Here is an 18,903-nt window from a genome sequence, read left to right on the forward strand (position 1 = left end):
TTATATTTCTGTATGTGATATAAACATCAGACAAACACTAATAAAAACCAGAGGCCAGCAGATCATGCGAAAATATAATTTTGGTGTCATTCTCAAAACTTTTGGCCATGACTGTACAGGAATAAGAAACAAAAAGATACAGTGTAAGGAATACCAAAAGGATACAATCATTTTGAAAAAACTACATTAAAGAGTAAACTTTATTTTTTTTTAATAATTTTGCCTAACGTGGAAAGTTATGTGCAAATCACTTTATTAGGGGAATTGTCTTAATTCCCGTGGTTGTCAATCCCCTGATTTTCCCTTCTGTTCGCCTGCCTTCAGCTGCATGGATATCTGCACATACTCATATGGAGTACAGATGATGGCAGTGATGGGTCAGCACTAGTGTTGAGCGAGTAGGTTTCATTAACCCTTAACTCGAGCATGCTCGCCGAGTATTTTGGCGTGCTCAGCATTTCTTTTACTGTCGCCGTGGATGCAAATGTCATGGCTGTTAGACAGCTGTAACACATGCAGAGATTGACTGTTTGACAGGCAATCTCTGCATGTGTCACAGCTGTCTAACAGCCGTGACACTTGCAGCCGCGGCGACAGTGAAAGAAATGCCGATGAATTGCAGAATATGTGTTGCCTATATTGAGTGCTTCTGAATTGTTTAGCTGGTAGTTCCAGTATTTGCAAGCACAGAACCGGTAATGCACAGAGAAATCCATCATTAAGCGATGCTACTTATGGTACCATCATTGGTGTCGCTGGCACGAGAGTAACATGTCGGGGTCTTTTGCCCTAACCCAGGGTCTCCTGGCACCCGCAGTCACCACATTTAATTGCATTAACTCTATCAGTATACTATCGTACCTCAGGCCTCTTCAGTCTACCTACAGCCCTGGACGCAGTGATTTTACTAAATGTAATTTTTAAGCTTAACTGGTTTCCTTATACCAACTCCACAATTATTGATATTCAGTATTTCTACAGGTCACATGAACGCCATGATTAAGCAATGTATTACCTATGAGATACTGTAAGATGGTGGGGACTGATGGCACCGATGACAGGTGCGTCCCATCCCAAGCCTTTCACCCACATTTACCTGTAATCTTTTTGATGCTGTACTTAAAATTCTATTTTTTATATTTGTGGTTTCAATATGTAATACTTTATCATATTTTACTATGTATAGTCTAAGAATAAATCAATCATCAAATGTAGGCAGAAGTGTTTATTATGTTAATCTGTGGCAATTGTAACATGAAGGATGGCAATAGATGTACAGTATATAGAGTGTATTGTCTAGTGGGTATGGGAGGGAAAAGGATAGTTTGATGATTTTATTTATTTTTTATTTTTTTAACAAAAAGGGATTGTCACTGTGTAACAGGACAATCTAATCAACCAAATCAATAATTCATTATAATCATCAAATTACATATATTGGAGAAAAAAAAACAATGGAGCTTCCACTAAGGCGATGCAGGACGTAAGGGAATTGTGGGCAAAGGAGGACATAGCAAGCCAAAGTATGTTTAATTACTTCTAATTATGATGGTGAATGAAAATTGCATTTAATAATCTAGATATTTTAATATGATATGACTGGCATCTGTACCCTACTGGTAATTCCCCAACGGTAGCTATCAAAATAGGAATTCTTGCAAAGAGAGAATTACAATTAAGCCATTCCCTAATATACTCATGAAAGAATTTCACTCACAATGGCTTATTATTTAAATCAAGATTTTTTGTTAAAAAAATACAATTTCTGATATTCAATCCCCCCCCCCAAAAAAAGAGATAACACAAAATCCACCATTTACAATAGGCTATGTTATATAACTCCCCCGATCCCCTACCCTTCACAATGACCATAGCCCTGATTATCAGTCTGAGTCAGAGTCAGTCTATTGCTGCTAATGTGCATGTGAAGAACAGGAAGCAGGAGTCTAATGTTAGTTCTAGTGGCCAGTGAGAGATTTGCCAAAGTTTTAATATAGTGATATGGGAAAACAAATAAATAAAAAATGTTTTTAAAAAATACATTTAACATAGAAACCTAATTTAAATAGGTCACTTTCTGATGACATTTCCTTTAACAGCCTACTCCAAACATCCATTTAAAAAAGAAGTACAAACACATAGACGTCCAGAGATGGGACTTGTGTGATGGATCTGCTTTCTGGCACAGAGATGACACTGGGGTAAACTGGTGCTTCGCTTTCTTTGACTAATATAACAGTTTTGAACACGCATCTTTTTTATTTAGGAAAACGCCAGTAGCGTTAGTCTTGAAACGTCGTCTTTGATATATTCTGCATTGGCTTTGTCGCAGGCTTTTTTTTTAAAACTTTCATATACAGAGGGTACGGAAAGTATTCAGACCCCTTTAAATTTTTCACTCTTTCTTTCATTGCAGCCATTTGGTAAATTCTAAAAAGTTCATTTTTATTTCTTATTAAAGTACACTGTGCACCCCATCTTGACTGAAAAAACAGAAATGTAGAAATTTTTGCAAATTTATTAAAAAAGAAAAACTGAAATATCACATGGTCATAAGTATTCAGACCCTTTGCTCAGACACTCATAATTAAGTCACATGCTGTCCATTTCCTTGTGATCCTCCTTGAGATGGTTCTACTCCTTCATTGGAGTCCAGCTGTGTTTAATTAAACTGATAGGTGTGTGCCTTTCCAAATCAAGTCCTATCTATATAAGACCTCACAGCGCATGTCAGACCAAATGAGAATCATAAGCTCAAAGAAACTGCCCAAGGAGCTCAGAGACAGAATTGTGGCAAGGCACAGATCTGGCCAAGGTTACAAAAGAATTTCTGCATTACTCAAGGTTCCTAAGAGCACAGTGGCCTCCATAATCCTTAAATGGAAGAAGTTTGGGACCACCAGAAGTCTTCCTAGACCTGGCCGTCCAGTCAAACTGAGCAATCGTGGGAGAAGAGCCTTGGTGAGAGATGTAAAGAAGAACCCCAAGATCATTGTGGCTGAGCTCCAGAGATGCAGTAGGGAGATAGGAGAAAGTTCCACAAAGTCAACTGTCACTGCAGCCCTCCACCAGTCAGGCCTTTATGGCAGAGTGGCCCGACAGAAGCCTCTCCTCATTGCAAGACATATGAAAGCCTGCATAGAGTTTGATCAAAAACACATGAAGGACTCCCAGACTATGAGAAATAAGATTCTCTGGTCTGATGAGATGAAGATACAACTTTTGGTGATAATTCTAAGCGGTATGTGTGGAGAAAACCAGGCACTGCTTATCACCTGCCCAATACAATCCCAACAGTGAAACATGGTGGTGGCAGCATCATGCTATGGGGGTGTTTTTTCAGCTGCAGGGACAGGACGACTTGTTGCAATTGAAGGAAACATGAGTGCGGCCAAGTACAGAGTGATCCTGGATGAAAACCTCTTCCAGAGTGCTCTGGGCCTCAGACTTGGCCAAAGGTTCACCTTCCAACAAGACAATGACCCTAAGCACACAGCTAAAATAACAAAGGAGTGGCTTCAGTTCAACTCTGTGACCATTCTTGACTGACCCAGCCAGAGCCCTGACCTAAACCCAATTGAGCATCTCTGGAGACCTGAAAATGGCAGTCCACCAACGCTCACCATCCAACCTAACGGAACTGGAGAGGATCTGCAAGGAAGAATGGAAGAGGATCCCCAAATCCACGTGTGAAAAACTTGTTGCATCATTCCCAAGAAGACTCATGGCTGTATTAGCTCAAAAGGGGGCTTCTACTCACTACTGAGCAAAGGGTCTGAATACTCATAACCATGTGATATTTCAGTTTTTCTTATTTAATACATTTGTAAAAATTTCTACATTTCTGTTTTTTTCAATCAAGATGGGGTGCAGAGTGTACTTTAATGAGAAAAAAATGAACTTTTTAGAATTTACCAAATGGCTGCAATGAAACAAAGAGTGAAAAATGTAAAGGGGTCTGAATACTTTCTGTACCCACTGTATATGATAATGGAAGCTGCCAGAAGAATGGACCGGTCACTTCTTATAACCATTTAATAGGTTAAGCCTAAAGAAGTTAAAAGAAGTGACAAAAGCCCCAACTTATGCACATCAATGACAAAACTTGCTGTGTATATACAAGTATATGTATATTTTTTTCAAGTTTTATATCCTTTTTATTTTATAAAATAGTCGTACAATATCTCATATTACAAAAATTACACATTCCATCACTGTATACCTGAAAAATATTTTATGTAGTATAACTAAACCCACCAAATATAAATGTACATTTCTAAGATATTTCATTAATTTTTACTATTCTTTGCTAACACAGTATGCTTAGAAAAATTAAGGCATAACACAGTTACATGATCAACATAGACCCCATTATAAGCCACTCAGTGCTACTCCAGCAACCGTCCCATGATCACTATAGACCCCCACTATACATCTCAGTATTACTCCAGCCACCGTCCAGTGATCACCATAGACCCCACTATGTATCAGTACTACTCCGCCCACCGTCCAGCAACCACCATAGACTCCACTATGTATCAGTACTACTCCAGCCACCGTCCCATGATGACCATAGACCCCACTATACATCTCAGTACTACTCCAGCCACCGTCCCGTGATCACCATAGACCCCACTATGTATCAGTACTACGCCAGCCACCGTCCCCACTATATATCAGTACTACTCCAGCCACCGTCCCATGATCACCATAGACCCCACTATGTATCAGTACTACTCCAGCCACCGTCCCCACTATATATCAGTACTACTCCAGCCACCGTCCCATGATCACCATAGACCCCACTATGTATGCCAGGGGCAAGTATAAAGCTAGATAAACAAACTGCGATTTCCAGCATTTTTCAAAGCATTTTTAGGTCTGCCGCCAGACATTTATGGACATTAATAAAGACTACAAACTCCATATATTGTATTTTGCTTTTGGCTTTTTTAGGAAGTCTTTTGCCGTTTTTTTCTCTTATAGGGGAGCTCCTCTGAAGTATTTGAAAATTGCCAATACAAAAGGAACATTTTAAATATTACAAAATAAAAAGGTCTCCAAAAATGCCACCTATATGAAGCTATAGGCGAGAGTGGCACCAAGTTTTTCGAGGGAATAAGGCAGACTTTTTTCCCCTGAAAATCACACAACGTCCTTCTGACAAACTGACATGATAAAACTCCAGGGAAGCATTCTATAGTGTTAGAAATGGTATTCTACTCTGAACTAAAAATTAGCACTAATTGATGAGCATTGCATTTTTGCCTTTGGCTTGATCTCTTCTCTGGTGAAATCTGGGGCGGTAGAGAATATGGCTGCATACGGGTCAGGCTAAGACAATATGTGGAAGGTTTGTTGCCTCCTGAACAGCTTTGTGGCGATCTTCCTCTGTACACAAATGACCGGTCAGTGGTTGGGAAAGGCTTCCATCACAAATACTGGGTATGGTTTGCCATTACATGCTACAAACAATTCACCATTAATTGAATTTTAGAAACTCTTTGGAACTGGTTTCCTGATGGTCTATGAAATGACCGTGTAACATGTTTGAACAAGGTGAATAAGACATTTCAGACATTATTTTCTTACCTTCCCTTGAATATCTTATTTTTCTTGCCATGAAAATTAGACATATTCGTTGATCTTACGGATTGCAGATGCAAGCTGCAATGATACTTTAAATGGTTTTACAACACATATATCGCACAAACAAGGACAAGATATTTTGACAAACGTGTGTTTCACCAACTTCCTTTCAATGTATATTGTGACAAATGCTTTGTATACTATTATTACCTTTTTTAACGTATAAGTCCATTGTTTAGCTATTTGTGAGCACGATTCTCCATTTCTTATGCGGCTTTCAGACAGGTAGAATCAGCACCAAAACACTGAATAGAATTTTTCATTCCGTCACCCCTCTAATCTTCTAGTCAATGATTATTTGGGACAGCAAAGCACTACTCCAACCACGGATACACTCGGACAGCTCCAGATACGTTTTGACTGCTTAGGTTTTTCTTGAAGATCATGTCTTATGCATCTCTAATTTTTTCTGAACCTGCTTAATACAATCTTTTAATGTTTTATATTTCCCTTCTGTAATTCTGGTTGATTGCAAGTCATGCACCCGAGATATGCCAAACTGTTTTCTGTGTAAATGACCTGTGTTAAGTTTTATTTTCCATACATTTATTAAATTAAAACAGTTCTTCGCATGTCATGTGTAATAGTGTTTTTTTTTAAACTAGAAATATCTTCTATAGTAAATTATAAAATGCATTATGGGATCAGCCTTTTTGCAGTGGCCAATAGTTGACCAAACAAGCGTTTTTGAGACCAATCCTTCCTGGTCATTTGCCCCTTTTTGTGGCACTTATTAACCAAAAAGGAATAGCTAATGCTTATTCTTCAACCTAAAAAAATTGTTTTGCCAGCACATCACCTTATCTAAATGGACTTTGTTGGCAGCACATCACCTAAACTATATGCGGACCACAAGACAGTATTAACGTCAGTCATTTGCATATACTTTGTTTTTTGTCCGTATAAAATGGCCTTTAAACATGCACTGATTAATGCGGATTATGGCCAAAAATCCACCTGTGTAAAAGGACCTTAAAGCTACACTCCCACACGGAGCACTTGGTGCGTTATTGATGTTGCAGATTTTTCTTCACCTATTAGGACACGTTCACATCAGTATTTTACATCAGTATTTGTAAACCAAAACCAGGAGTGGAACAATCAGAGGAAAAGTATTATAGAAACACGTCACCAATTCTGCATTTTTGACAATCCTGGTTTTGGCTTACAAATACTGATGGCTACATTAGGTTACTTGAGTTTTTTCATTTACATGTGTTTTTATAGTGCTTTTTTGCCTCTTTTTGGTATGTAATGTTTTAAATAAAGCTCCTTTGTTTTTGATACTGCCTGATATTTGGCAAAACTTCATTAGATACAGTGACACGTGGATTACTGTTTTTTACCTGCAGATTTTTCGCATCTAAGGCAAGTCTATGTCAAAAATGTGCAAACACTCATCAGCGTACCCAAAATTGAAATTGACACGCGGCTTTCAAACAAGCACCACGGGTCAGTTTACACAGCACAAAAAGAAAAATGCATAGTGGCCATAAGATTTCTATAAATCCCAACCACTTTGCTGGAACTGTAATATATTGTATTTTATTGTGCAGAGAAAATACACAGCATCAAAAGCACCACCAAAAACTCATCATGGGAACTTAAGCACTCCCACTATTTATTGTTTAAATGTGTGTATGTGCGAGTGTGTTAATATAATTACCTACTGTCGCTCTCACCGGGATCCAGCACCGGTCTTCAGCTCTTCTCAGTGACGTCACCGCTAATGCTTCCTGCCGGCTCATTCTACACAATGCGTGAGCCGGAAGTCGCTGTTACAATGAAAGCGCATGAGGCGTCGTTCTGATGCTCCATAGGCTTACACTGTTAAAGTCACATCCGGGTCACACAGAGCGCAGCGAGACCGGGAGGAATCTGCAGAGCGGTGATGTCATTCAGAAGACCGGCGCTGGACACCGGAGAGAGCGGCAGTGGCGAGTACACTACATTACACACACACACACACACACATGTAAACAATAAAGAGACAAAAAGCATTGATATCAGCTCACCAAGTACGGGAAAATGCATTGATTAGGGCGCGGAGACTCCAGACCGGCTTCTGTGAATCCAACATCCGAAGCAAAAATAGGTAAGTGAATTAAAATATCACTTTTATTTGGACCATTTAAACCATGAAAAACATGAGAAAAAGGCGAGTGGGGGGCGGGCGGATGGGTGAAGGACACCGGGTCTACGTGTTTAGAGTTCACCAGTGAGCTTGAGAATTATAGGCCAGGTGTGTGTGTCTCCCCCCTTTCCCCCACATGTTTTTCTCATCATGATGGGGGGCTTTTAACCTCTCTTGTGTTTCCAGTCCCTAGAGGACACGAAGGACTACCTCCTGGTGTGCTGTCATGAGGGATGTCCTGGAAAAGTTTTCCCGCACAGTTAATATTATGAGAAATGTCTGCTACACAACGGATCATTATCAATGTTCCTAATACAATATGGTATATTGGGAATCATTATAAATCTCAGATGGAGATTAGTACATGTTTATAACGCACGATTCCATTCCAACACATAGATAAAAAGTGGCTGCTGCTGTTTTATTGAATTTTTAGCTTATAGGATCCCCACATATTGGTACATTTTAAAAGCAATAACTGCTTCTATACAGAAAATTTAGACATTTCTAGATTACTAAAATGTTTCACATAAAAAAGATATATTTATTTGTAGTAAAAACAAATCTTTAAATAACAGTAATAAGAGCGAACAAACTAGAGTTTAGAACAGTGGTTTACAACCTGTGGCTCATCAGCAGTTGTCAGGGCATGCTGGAAGTTGTAGTTTCACAACTACTGGAGAACCACATGTTGGAGATCACCGATTTAAAAGATATTCCTGTGAAATGGAGCACAATATGGGCGCTGTTTACTTCTGATTTCTGCGGAAACTTCATTATGATGAAGTGATATAGTTTGCATTTGCTGGTGCTTAAAGTTTCCAATTAACTTGCCTTTGATTCACACTGTCTACAAAGAAAAGGGGTTCACATATTATTTCCGTCTATGTGCAGAACTCCAGGCTCATGTTGGTCGTATCGGGTCTTCATCAGTTACTGCACTTCTGCATGTAAGCACACAAACAGGATGGAGGGGTAGGCAAAAGCAGGAAAGTATCCATCAGAATTATATGAAATAGTGATTTTATGATGTATTCTAGATTCTAACCAACTGCGTCTCTGGGAAAAAAAATCATCCTTAGGTCATCCCATCCGCCACCAATTGTAAGGTTTCCATGTTAGCATTAATAGATCTCCTTTGAGAGTTTATCATTATCAGGTGACAGTTTTACTGTCTGCTCGTTGGTTCTGTCTGTGGTGCTAGTTCTTGTGTTGGAGACAACCTTGTACACCCCGTGGGGAAAGGTTTCTGAGGTTCTGAAGCTGTAGATTGGTCATTGTCCACGGACTGACTTCCATATGCGCTGTCCACCTTTGACTCTAGAAATGAAAACATCAACAGCAGATTTGTATCCAGTTCAGTCAGAAATAACATCTGAAACAAAGGTCTTCTGTCACTGTAGATTGCAGTGTATATAGTAGGTGTAAACTGATTCCCTTTACTATGAAGCGCACTTAAAAGGCAAGTGGCTTCCCTTTAAAATCTAGGCTACCCAACGATGTCAGTATGCAGTTCCTTCTCAAGGAAGTGGTCCCAAAGTACACTCAAATCTGACATGTTACAGCTAGTGATGAGCGAGTATGTTCGGTTAACCCTTTTGCCGAGTATACTCAGCCGAGCACAGAGTATTTATAGCGTGCTCGGGCTTTAAGTTTTCGTCGCTCCGTGTGCATGATTTGCGACTGTTTGACAGATTTAATACATGTGAGGAATGCCTGTTTTTCCTGCATTCCTCACATGTATTAAATCTGTTAAACAGTTGCAAATCATGCACACGGAGCGACGAAAACTTAAAGCCCGAGCACGCTATAAATACTCTGTGCTCGGCTGAGTATACTCGGCAAAAGGGTTAACCGAACATACTCGCTCATCACTAGTTGCAACCTAATGACTGTAATTGGACCTTAACATCACACCCAACCATTATTTTTTAGGAAATAAAAAGAAAAAATAATGAAAGAGAATATCTAATTGGAGTTGATATATTTAAAGGTTTCACTAGTAGGCTCTTCATTGCAAGAAGGAAAGTGGAGTAACAAGGTTTGACTGAAGGAGACTTTACACATCAGGTGAGTCTCTTAACGTGCACAGTTGTTTTTTGACTCGCTAACCACAAATGAATTCAGGAAAGACGGATTGGGCATGTTGGACTTCAACATGTCCGGTCCTTCGAGTTTACATATGTATTGGGAAAGTTTTAAGATAAATGGACCTTATGCTTTAGGTCCACAAATAGACAGACTCCCTTTAAGCTTGTGTCCATGTAGATGAATGCCTCCTTGATTTAAGATTTTTCATTTCAAGATGTGTAAACCACTGTACATAAGAGGAATTAGCATAACGAGGTGGAGAAAATCTGTATCCGGCTGTTCTGGTATCACAGAAGTATCAAGTAGCTACTCATTGGGAATAGTAACATATGTTAATGAACCAGATCAATACTGCAGAGAATCCGCTCTTCAGATTTCACATGCAAATAACCATACTTATTGCCTCTGGTTAGCAATTAAGCTGACATAGGGCTCTGGAAACGCATGCAATTACAACTGAACATACAAATATTTCTAAAACTATGGTTCTGATTCATCAAAAGTATTAACGTGTGCAATGCCAGTCTAAACATAAAGCACTTGGGCGCCATATCATTAAATCATACTGGACAGAATACAATTACTACCAACACAGTGTCTCTCATCCTCAAAGTGCAAATTAAAATGCTTAAAGGGGTTGTCCAGCCACAGGGTACAAGTCTGCAGTCACCCTATGCAGACTTGTGAATCCTCAGATCACGCGCAGTGTGAGGATTTGCCAGTGCCGGGCACGTGACCACACATATGTGAGATGCCGGCCTCTCCCTGCACAGTGTGATATGAGGATTCACAAGTCTGCAGTCACATAGAGTGACTGCAGACTTGTAGCCTAAGGCCGGACAACCCCTTTAAATGTTTATACATGGGACTTGACCCCTCTAAAAATCACATCAGGCATCTACATTTTAGGGTTAGATTTGCAGAAATTTAATATGCAAATAAGGGAAATTCACTGCACCCTTGACGTGGCCTATGGCTTGGTGCACAGTTACGCCCTTCAATTTGCATATTAAGATCAGTCCCCTTACCGTGACTGATATCACTTACTTGGTAATAGCAAACAATGTCTAGAATCAATCACAGTTTCTGCACCTGCACTGACACTGGGGGAGCTCAGCTCAACACTTCCGGGTGTACTGAGCAGCAGACAGGCAGAAGCCAGGCTCAGAGCACATCCGCAGCCACATTGTGTGCGCGCCTGCACTGACACTGGGGGAGCTCAGCTCGACACTTCCGGGTGTACTGAGCAGCAGACAGGCAGAAGCCAGGCTCAGAGCACATCCACAGCCACACTGTGTGCGCGCCTGCACTGACACTGGGGGAGCTCAGCTCAACACTTCCGGGTGTACTGAGCAGCAGACAGGCAGAAGCCAGGCTCAGAGCGCATTCGCAGCCACACTGTGTGCGCGCCTGCACTGACACTGGGGGAGCTCAGCTCAACACTTCCAGGTGTACTGAGCAGCAGACACGCAGAAGCCAGGCTCAGAGCGCATCCGCAGCCACACTGTGTGCGCGCCTGCACTGACACTGGGGGAGCTCAGCTCAACACTTCCGGGTGTACTGAGCAGAAGACAGGCAGAAGCCAGGCTCAGAGCACATCCGCAGCCACATTGTGTGCGCGCCTGCACTGACACTGGGGGAGCTCAGCTCGACACTTCCGGGTGTACTGAGCAGCAGACAGGCAGAAGCCAGGCTCAGAGCACATCCACAGCCACACTGTGTGCGCGCCTGCACTGACACTGGGGGAGCTCAGCTCAACACTTCCAGGTGTACTGAGCAGCAGACACGCAGAAGCCAGGCTCAGAGCGCATTCGCAGCCACACTGTGTGCGCGCCTGCACTGACACTGGGGGAGCTCAGCTCAACACTTCCAGGTGTACTGAGCAGAAGACAGGCAGAAGCCAGGCTCAGAGCGCATCCGCAGCCACACTGTGTGCGCACCTGCACTGACACTGGGGGAGCTCAGCTCAACACTTCCGGGTGTACTGAGCAGCAGACAGGCAGAAGCCAGGCTCAGAGCGCATCCGCAGCCACACTGTGTGCGTGCCTGCACTGACACTGGGGGAGCTCAGCTCAACACTTCCGGGTGTACTGAGCAGCAGACAGGCAGAAGCCAGGCTCAGAGCACATCCGCAGCCACATTGTGTGCGCGCCTGCACTGACACTGGGGGAGCTCAGCTCGACACTTAAGGGTGTACTGAGCAGCAGACAGGCAGAAGCCAGGCTCAGAGCACATCTGCAGCCACACTGTGTGCGCGCCTGCACTGACACTGGGGGAGCTCAGCTCGACACTTCCGGGTGTACTGAGCAGCAGACAGGCAGAAGCCAGGCTCAGAGCGCATCCGCAGCCACACTGTGTGCGCGCCTGCACTGACACTGGGGGAGCTCAGCTCAACACTTCCGGGTGTACTGAGCAGAAGACAGGCAGAAGCCAGGCTCAGAGCACATCCGCAGCCACACTGTGTGCGCGCCTGCACTGACACTGGGGGAGCTCAGCTCGACACTTCCGGGTGTACTGAGCAGCAGACAGGCAGAAGCCAGGCTCAGAGCGCATCCGCAGCCACACTGTGTGCGCGCCTGCACTGACACTGGGGGAGCTCAGCTCAACACTTCCGGGTGTACTGAGCAGCAGACAGGCAGAAGCCAGGCTCAGAGCGCATTCGCAGCCACACTGTGTGCGCGCCTGCACTGACACTGGGGGAGCTCAGCTCGACACTTCCGGGTGTACTGAGCAGCAGACAGGCAGAAGCCAGGCTCAGAGCGCATCTGCAGCCACATTGTGTGCGTGCCTGCACTGACACTGGGTGAGCTCAGCTCAACACTTCCGGGTGTACATAGCAGCAGACAGGCAGAAGCCAGGCTCAGAGCACATCCGCATTGTGTGCGTGCCTGCACTGACACTGGGGGAGCTCAGCTCAACACTTCCGGGTGTACATAGCAGCAGACAGGCAGAAGCCAGGCTCAGAGCGCATCCGCAGCCACACTGTGTGCGCGCCTGCACTGACACTGGGTGAGCTCAGCTCAACACTTCCGGGTGTACTGAGCAGCAGACAGGCAGAAGCCAGGCTCAGAGCACATCTGCAGCCACACTGTGTGCGCGCCTGCACTGACACTGGGTGAGATCAGCTCAACACTTCCGGGTGTACTGAGCAGAATACAGGCAGAAGCCAGGCTCAGAGCGCATCCGCAGCCACATTGTGTGCGTGCCTGCACTGACACTGGGGGAGCTCAGCTCAACACTTCCGGGTGTACATAGCAGAAGACAGGCAGAAGCCAGGCTCAGAGCGCATCCGCAGCCACATTGTGTGCGCGCCTGCACTGACACTGGGGGAGCTCAGCTCAACACTTCCGGGTGTACATAGCAGCAGACAGGCAGAAGCCAGGCTCAGAGCACATCCGCAGCCACACTGTGTGCGCGCCTGCACTGACACTGGGGGAGCTCAGCTCGACACTTAAGGGTGTACTGAGCAGCAGACACGCAGAAGCCAGGCTCAGAGCGCATCCGCAGCCACACTGTGTGCGCGCCTGCACTGACACTGGGGGAGCTCAGCTCAACACTTCCAGGTGTACTGAGCAGAAGACAGGCAGAAGCCAGGCTCAGAGCGCATCCGCAGCCACACTGTGTGCGCGCCTGCACTGACACTGGGGGAGCTCAGCTCAACACTTCCAGGTGTACTGAGCAGCAGACGCAGAAGCCAGGCTCAGAGCGCATCCGCAGCCACACTGTGTGCGCGCCTGCACTGACACTGGGGGAGCTCAGCTCGACACTTAAGGGTGTACTGAGCAGCAGACACGCAGAAGCCAGGCTCAGAGCGCATTCGCAGCCACACTGTGTGCGCGCCTGCACTGACACTGGGGGAGCTCAGCTCAACACTTCTGGGTGTACTGAGCAGCAGACAGGCAGAAGCCAGGCTCAGAGCACATCCGCAGCCACACTGTGTGCGCGCCTGCACTGACACTGGGGGAGCTCAGCTCAACACTTCCGGGTGTACTGAGCAGAAGACAGGCAGAAGCCAGGCTCAGAGCACATCTGCAGCCACACTGTGTGCGCGCCTGCACTGACACTGGGGGAGCTCAGCTCAACACTTCCGGGTGTACTGAGCAGCAGACAGGCAGAAGCCAGGCTCAGAGCAGCCACATTGTGTGCGCGCCTGCACTGACACTGGGGGAGCTCAGCTTGACACTTAAGGGTGTACTGAGCAGCAGACACGCAGAAGCCAGGCTCAGAGCGCATTCGCAGCCACACTGTGTGCGCGCCTGCACTGACACTGGGGGAGCTCAGCTCAACACTTCCGGGTGTACTGAGCAGCAGACAGGCAGAAGCCAGGCTCAGAGCACATCCGCAGCCACACTGTGTGCGCGCCTGCACTGACACTGGGGGAGCTCAGCTCAACACTTCCGGGTGTACTGAGCAGAAGACAGGCAGAAGCCAGGCTCAGAGCACATCCGCAGCCACACTGTGTGCGCGCCTGCACTGACACTGGGGGAGCTCAGCTCGACACTTCCGGGTGTACTGAGCAGCAGACAGGCAGAAGCCAGGCTCAGAGCACATCTGCAGCCACACTGTGTGCGCGCCTGCACTGACACTGGGGGAGCTCAGCTCGACACTTCCGGGTGTACTGAGCAGCAGACAGGCAGAAGCCAGGCTCAGAGCACATCCGCAGCCACATTGTGTGCGCGCCTGCACTGACACTGGGGGAGCTCAGCTCGACACTTCCGGGTGTACTGAGCAGAAGACAGGCAGAAGCCAGGCTCAGAGCACATCCGCAGCCACACTGTGTGCGCGCCTGCACTGACACTGGGGGAGCTCAGCTCGACACTTCCGGGTGTACTGAGCAGCAGACAGGCAGAAGCCAGGCTCAGAGCACATCTGCAGCCACACTGTGTGCGCGCCTGCACTGACACTGGGGGAGCTCAGCTCGACACTTCCGGGTGTACTGAGCAGCAGACAGGCAGAAGCCAGGCTCAGAGCACATCCGCAGCCACATTGTGTGCGCGCCTGCACTGACACTGGGGGAGCTCAGCTCGACACTTAAGGGTGTACTGAGCAGCAGACACGCAGAAGCCAGGCTCAGAGCGCATTCGCAGCCACACTGTGTGCGCGCCTGCACCGACACTGGGGGAGCTCAGCTCAACACTTCTGGGTGTACTGAGCAGCAGACAGGCAGAAGCCAGGCTCAGAGCACATCCGCAGCCACACTGTGTGCGCGCCTGCACTGACACTGGGGGAGCTCAGCTCAACACTTCCGGGTGTACTGAGCAGAAGACAGGCAGAAGCCAGGCTCAGAGCACATCTGCAGCCACACTGTGTGCGCGCCTGCACTGACACTGGGGGAGCTCAGCTCAACACTTCCGGGTGTACTGAGCAGCAGACAGGCAGAAGCCAGGCTCAGAGCACATCCGCAGCCACATTGTGTGCGCGCCTGCACTGACACTGGGGGAGCTCAGCTCGACACTTCCGGGTGTACTGAGCAGAAGACAGGCAGAAGCCAGGCTCAGAGCGTATCCGCAGCCACACTGTGTGCGCGCCTGCACTGACACTGGGGGAGCTCAGCTCAACACTTCCGGGTGTACTGAGCAGAAGACAGGCAGAAGCCAGGCTCAGAGCACATCCGCAGCCACACTGTGTGCGCGCCTGCACTGACACTGGGGGAGCTCAGCTCGACACTTCCGGGTGTACTGAGCAGCAGACAGGCAGAAGCCAGGCTCAGAGCACATCTGCAGCCACACTGTGTGCGCGCCTGCACTGACACTGGGGGAGCTCAGCTCGACACTTCCGGGTGTACTGAGCAGCAGACAGGCAGAAGCCAGGCTCAGAGCACATCCGCAGCCACACTGTGTGCGCGCCTGCACTGACACTGGGGGAGCTCAGCTCAACACTTCCGGGTGTACTGAGCAGCAGACAGGCAGAAGCCAGGCTCAGAGCGCATTCGCAGCCACACTGTGTGCGCGCCTGCACTGACACTGGGGGAGCTCAGCTCGACACTTCCGGGTGTACTGAGCAGCAGACAGGCAGAAGCCAGGCTCAGAGCGCATCCGCAGCCACACTGTGTGCGCGCCTGCACTGACACTGGGGGAGCTCAGCTCAACACTTCCGGGTGTACATAGTAGCAGACAGGCAGAAGCCAGGCTCAGAGCACATCCGCAGCCACATTGTGTGCGCGCCTGCACTGACACTGGGGGAGCTCAGCTCAACACTTCCGGGTGTACTGAGCAGCAGACAGGCAGAAGCCAGGCTCAGAGCGCATCCGCAGCCACATTGTGTGCGTGCCTGCACTGACACTGGGGGATCTCAGCTCAACACTTCCGGGTGTACATAGCAGCAGACAGGCAGAAGCCAGGCTCAGAGCACATCCGCAGCAACACTGTGTGCGCGCCTGCACTGACACTGGGTGAGCTCAGCTCAACACTTCCGGGTGTACATAGCAGCAGACAGGCAGAAGCCAGGCTCAGAGCACATCCGCATTGTGTGCGTGCCTGCACTGACACTGGGGGAGCTCAGCTCAACACTTCCGGGTGTACTGAGCAGCAGACAGGCAGAAGCCAGGCTCAGAGCACATCTGCAGCCACACTGTGTGCGCGCCTGCACTGACACTGGGTGAGCTCAGCTCAACACTTCCGGGTGTACTGAGCAGAAGCCAGGCAGAAGCCAGGCTCAGAGCACATCCGCAGCCACACTGTGTGCGCGCCTGCACTGACACTGGGGGAGCTCAGCTCAACACTTCCGGGTGTACTGAGCAGCAGACAGGCAGAAGCCAGGCTCAGAGCGCATCCGCAGCCACACTGTGTGCGCGCCTGCACTGACACTGGGTGAGCTCAGCTCAACACTTCCGGGTGTACTGAGCAGAAGACAGGCAGAAGCCAGGCTCAGAGCACATCCGCAGCCACACTGTGTGCGCGCCTGCACTGACACTGGGGGAGCTCAGCTCAACACTTCCGGGTGTACTGAACAGCAGACAGGCAGAAGCCAGGCTCAGAGCGCATCCGCAGCCACACTGTGTGCGCGCCTGCACTGACACTGGGTGAGCTCAGCTCAACACTTCCGGGTGTACTGAGCAGAAGACAGGCAGAAGCCAGGCTCAGAGCACATCCGCAGCCACACTGTGTGCGCGCCTGCACTGACACTGGGGGAGCTCAGCTCAACACTTCCGGGTGTACTGAGCAGCAGACAGGCAGAAGCCAGGCTCAGAGCACATCCGCAGCCACACTGTGTGCGCGCCTGCACTGACACTGATCATACTGCTGGGCTCCTTCAGTGTCAGTGCACAAACTCAGACATGGGGATTGATTTTAGACAGCATTTGCTCTTACTAAGCGAGTGAAGTCAATCAGGATAAAGGCACTGGGCTTAAAATGCAAATCAAAGAATGTAACAGTGCACCACGCAATTTACATGTTAAAAAAGTAGATTTTTTGTGCAAATATAACATTAAAATACAGATGCCTGGTATGAATTTTATATGATTTCAAGTACCCTATATAGATGGTTAATCAGCACTTTGGGGCTAACGGACCACCTTATCATACTATGGACGGTGTCAGTCCATCTGTACATGGCCTTTTTCTCAAAGTGTTAACAGTCATGACCTCATGTGTTATCCACTGCCATGTCACCATGCAGCCAGGGACTAATACAATGGATTTGAAGCTTATGTAAACAGGTACATTCAGTCCACTAGCGGAATACAGACTCCTTCCACTCCCAGAATATAGGTCACACAAAGGTTTTATCATTTATCGATATATTGGTGCATTTAGAATAATGCATTTAGAATAATTCTGAAAAAAAAATACAATGTCATGTATATGGCATAAGTATATACACCAGCTGATAGCCACATATGACCGGCCTAGCACACATTGTATAAGTGGAAAGGCCTACCTTGATTCTCCTGCTTGATGTAGGTCTCAGATTTCCGCAGCAGCTCAACCCCCTCATTTAATCCCATGGACTGCAGAGTTTGGATTAGCTCATTTAGGCTTCCACCAGCAAGCTAATGAACAAAGAAGAATTTTAGCTACTTAAAAGAAGAAAAGGATATCCACAGAGTGGTGTAACACAAACTACCAACCTACCTCATAACCACGAAGAAGACTTTCTGTTGGGGAGGACGTGTTCCTGTAAGTGTCAACTAAGCTTTGAAGACGTAGACGTGAGGCGAGTTCAGTCCAATCAGACCCGGTCTGACCCTGATTTAACAGTCTCTCAAGACGCTGCACAGTATTGGTCTCCAGGGAGAGGACATTTACTGAAATAAAAAAGAGCAAAGGTTTCCTTTGAAATCCACCAATGCCACCACACTGAAGTCTGCCGGCTCTGCCTTATCTGGTCCATTTTCTAGTTTCACATGTATACAGATGATTTGTAAATTAAAGCCCATTTCACTTTCTAACCATCACAAGCTACTTTTGAACCTTTGTATTTATTACAAGTAGACAGCTATTCTCAAGTCCACCAACAAAATCTAAACTTCAAGAGATGGTGGTGACTTGGTCATCTCAGAACTGGATTATAAGTCTTGTTTTTCCAGTTTCCCTAAAATTCATGTTTATCCAAAATCCCAGTTCTATTGCAGGTTTTTGTCCACGATTCCCATCCATTTTGCAGTATTTATTTAACCTACTGCCTTAACTAACCATCTATGGCTTTTCAGCAGAAAACCAACCCTCCAGCATACTGCTCACTTTCTCATTTCTGGGGGAAACCTCTCTTTAATTCAGAATTTTACTGAGGACACATTTAGGGGCAGATTCATCACAGCCAAAAAAACTGGCATAAAAGCTTTGAAAGGTCACTAAATTTTTGCTTAACGCCGAGTTGTGCAGAAATTGTGACTTCTGGCATTTTCACAACAGCTTGAATGTGCTTTGCTGAAAATGTGTTGAGTGTGAGAAGCTGCGGTGGGAAGATGACATGGCTACGCCTGTACAATTCATCAAGAGTGCTGGGGTATTGTATGCTCTTGGCTCCTGTGTCCTCTAGAAAAAAAGCCTCCAACAAACAACCCTCCTGGTGGCTTATCTCGTGGA

General features: G+C 46.7%; 1 protein-coding gene across 1 annotated transcript in view; it reads right to left on the bottom strand.

The window, feature by feature from the left end:
- Window positions 1–8,171: 8,171 nt before the first annotated feature.
- Window positions 8,172–18,903, bottom strand: part of NFKB2 (nuclear factor kappa B subunit 2) — a 56,200-nt gene continuing 45,468 nt past the window's right edge. The window contains exons 20-22 of the mRNA XM_073685777.1: window positions 17,950–18,122; window positions 17,756–17,867; window positions 8,172–9,103 (exon numbers count right to left, since the gene is read on the bottom strand). Of these exons, the coding sequence (XP_073541878.1) occupies window positions 8,952–9,103; window positions 17,756–17,867; window positions 17,950–18,122 (437 nt within the window). The 3' untranslated portion in view covers window positions 8,172–8,951. The remainder of the gene's footprint in view (window positions 9,104–17,755; window positions 17,868–17,949; window positions 18,123–18,903) is intronic.

This window comes from Phyllobates terribilis, unplaced genomic scaffold (genome assembly GCF_046119375.1).
Source record: "Phyllobates terribilis strain yellow unplaced genomic scaffold, ASM4611937v1 Scaffold_5__5_contigs__length_657084704, whole genome shotgun sequence".
NCBI lineage: Eukaryota > Metazoa > Chordata > Amphibia > Anura > Dendrobatidae > Phyllobates > Phyllobates terribilis.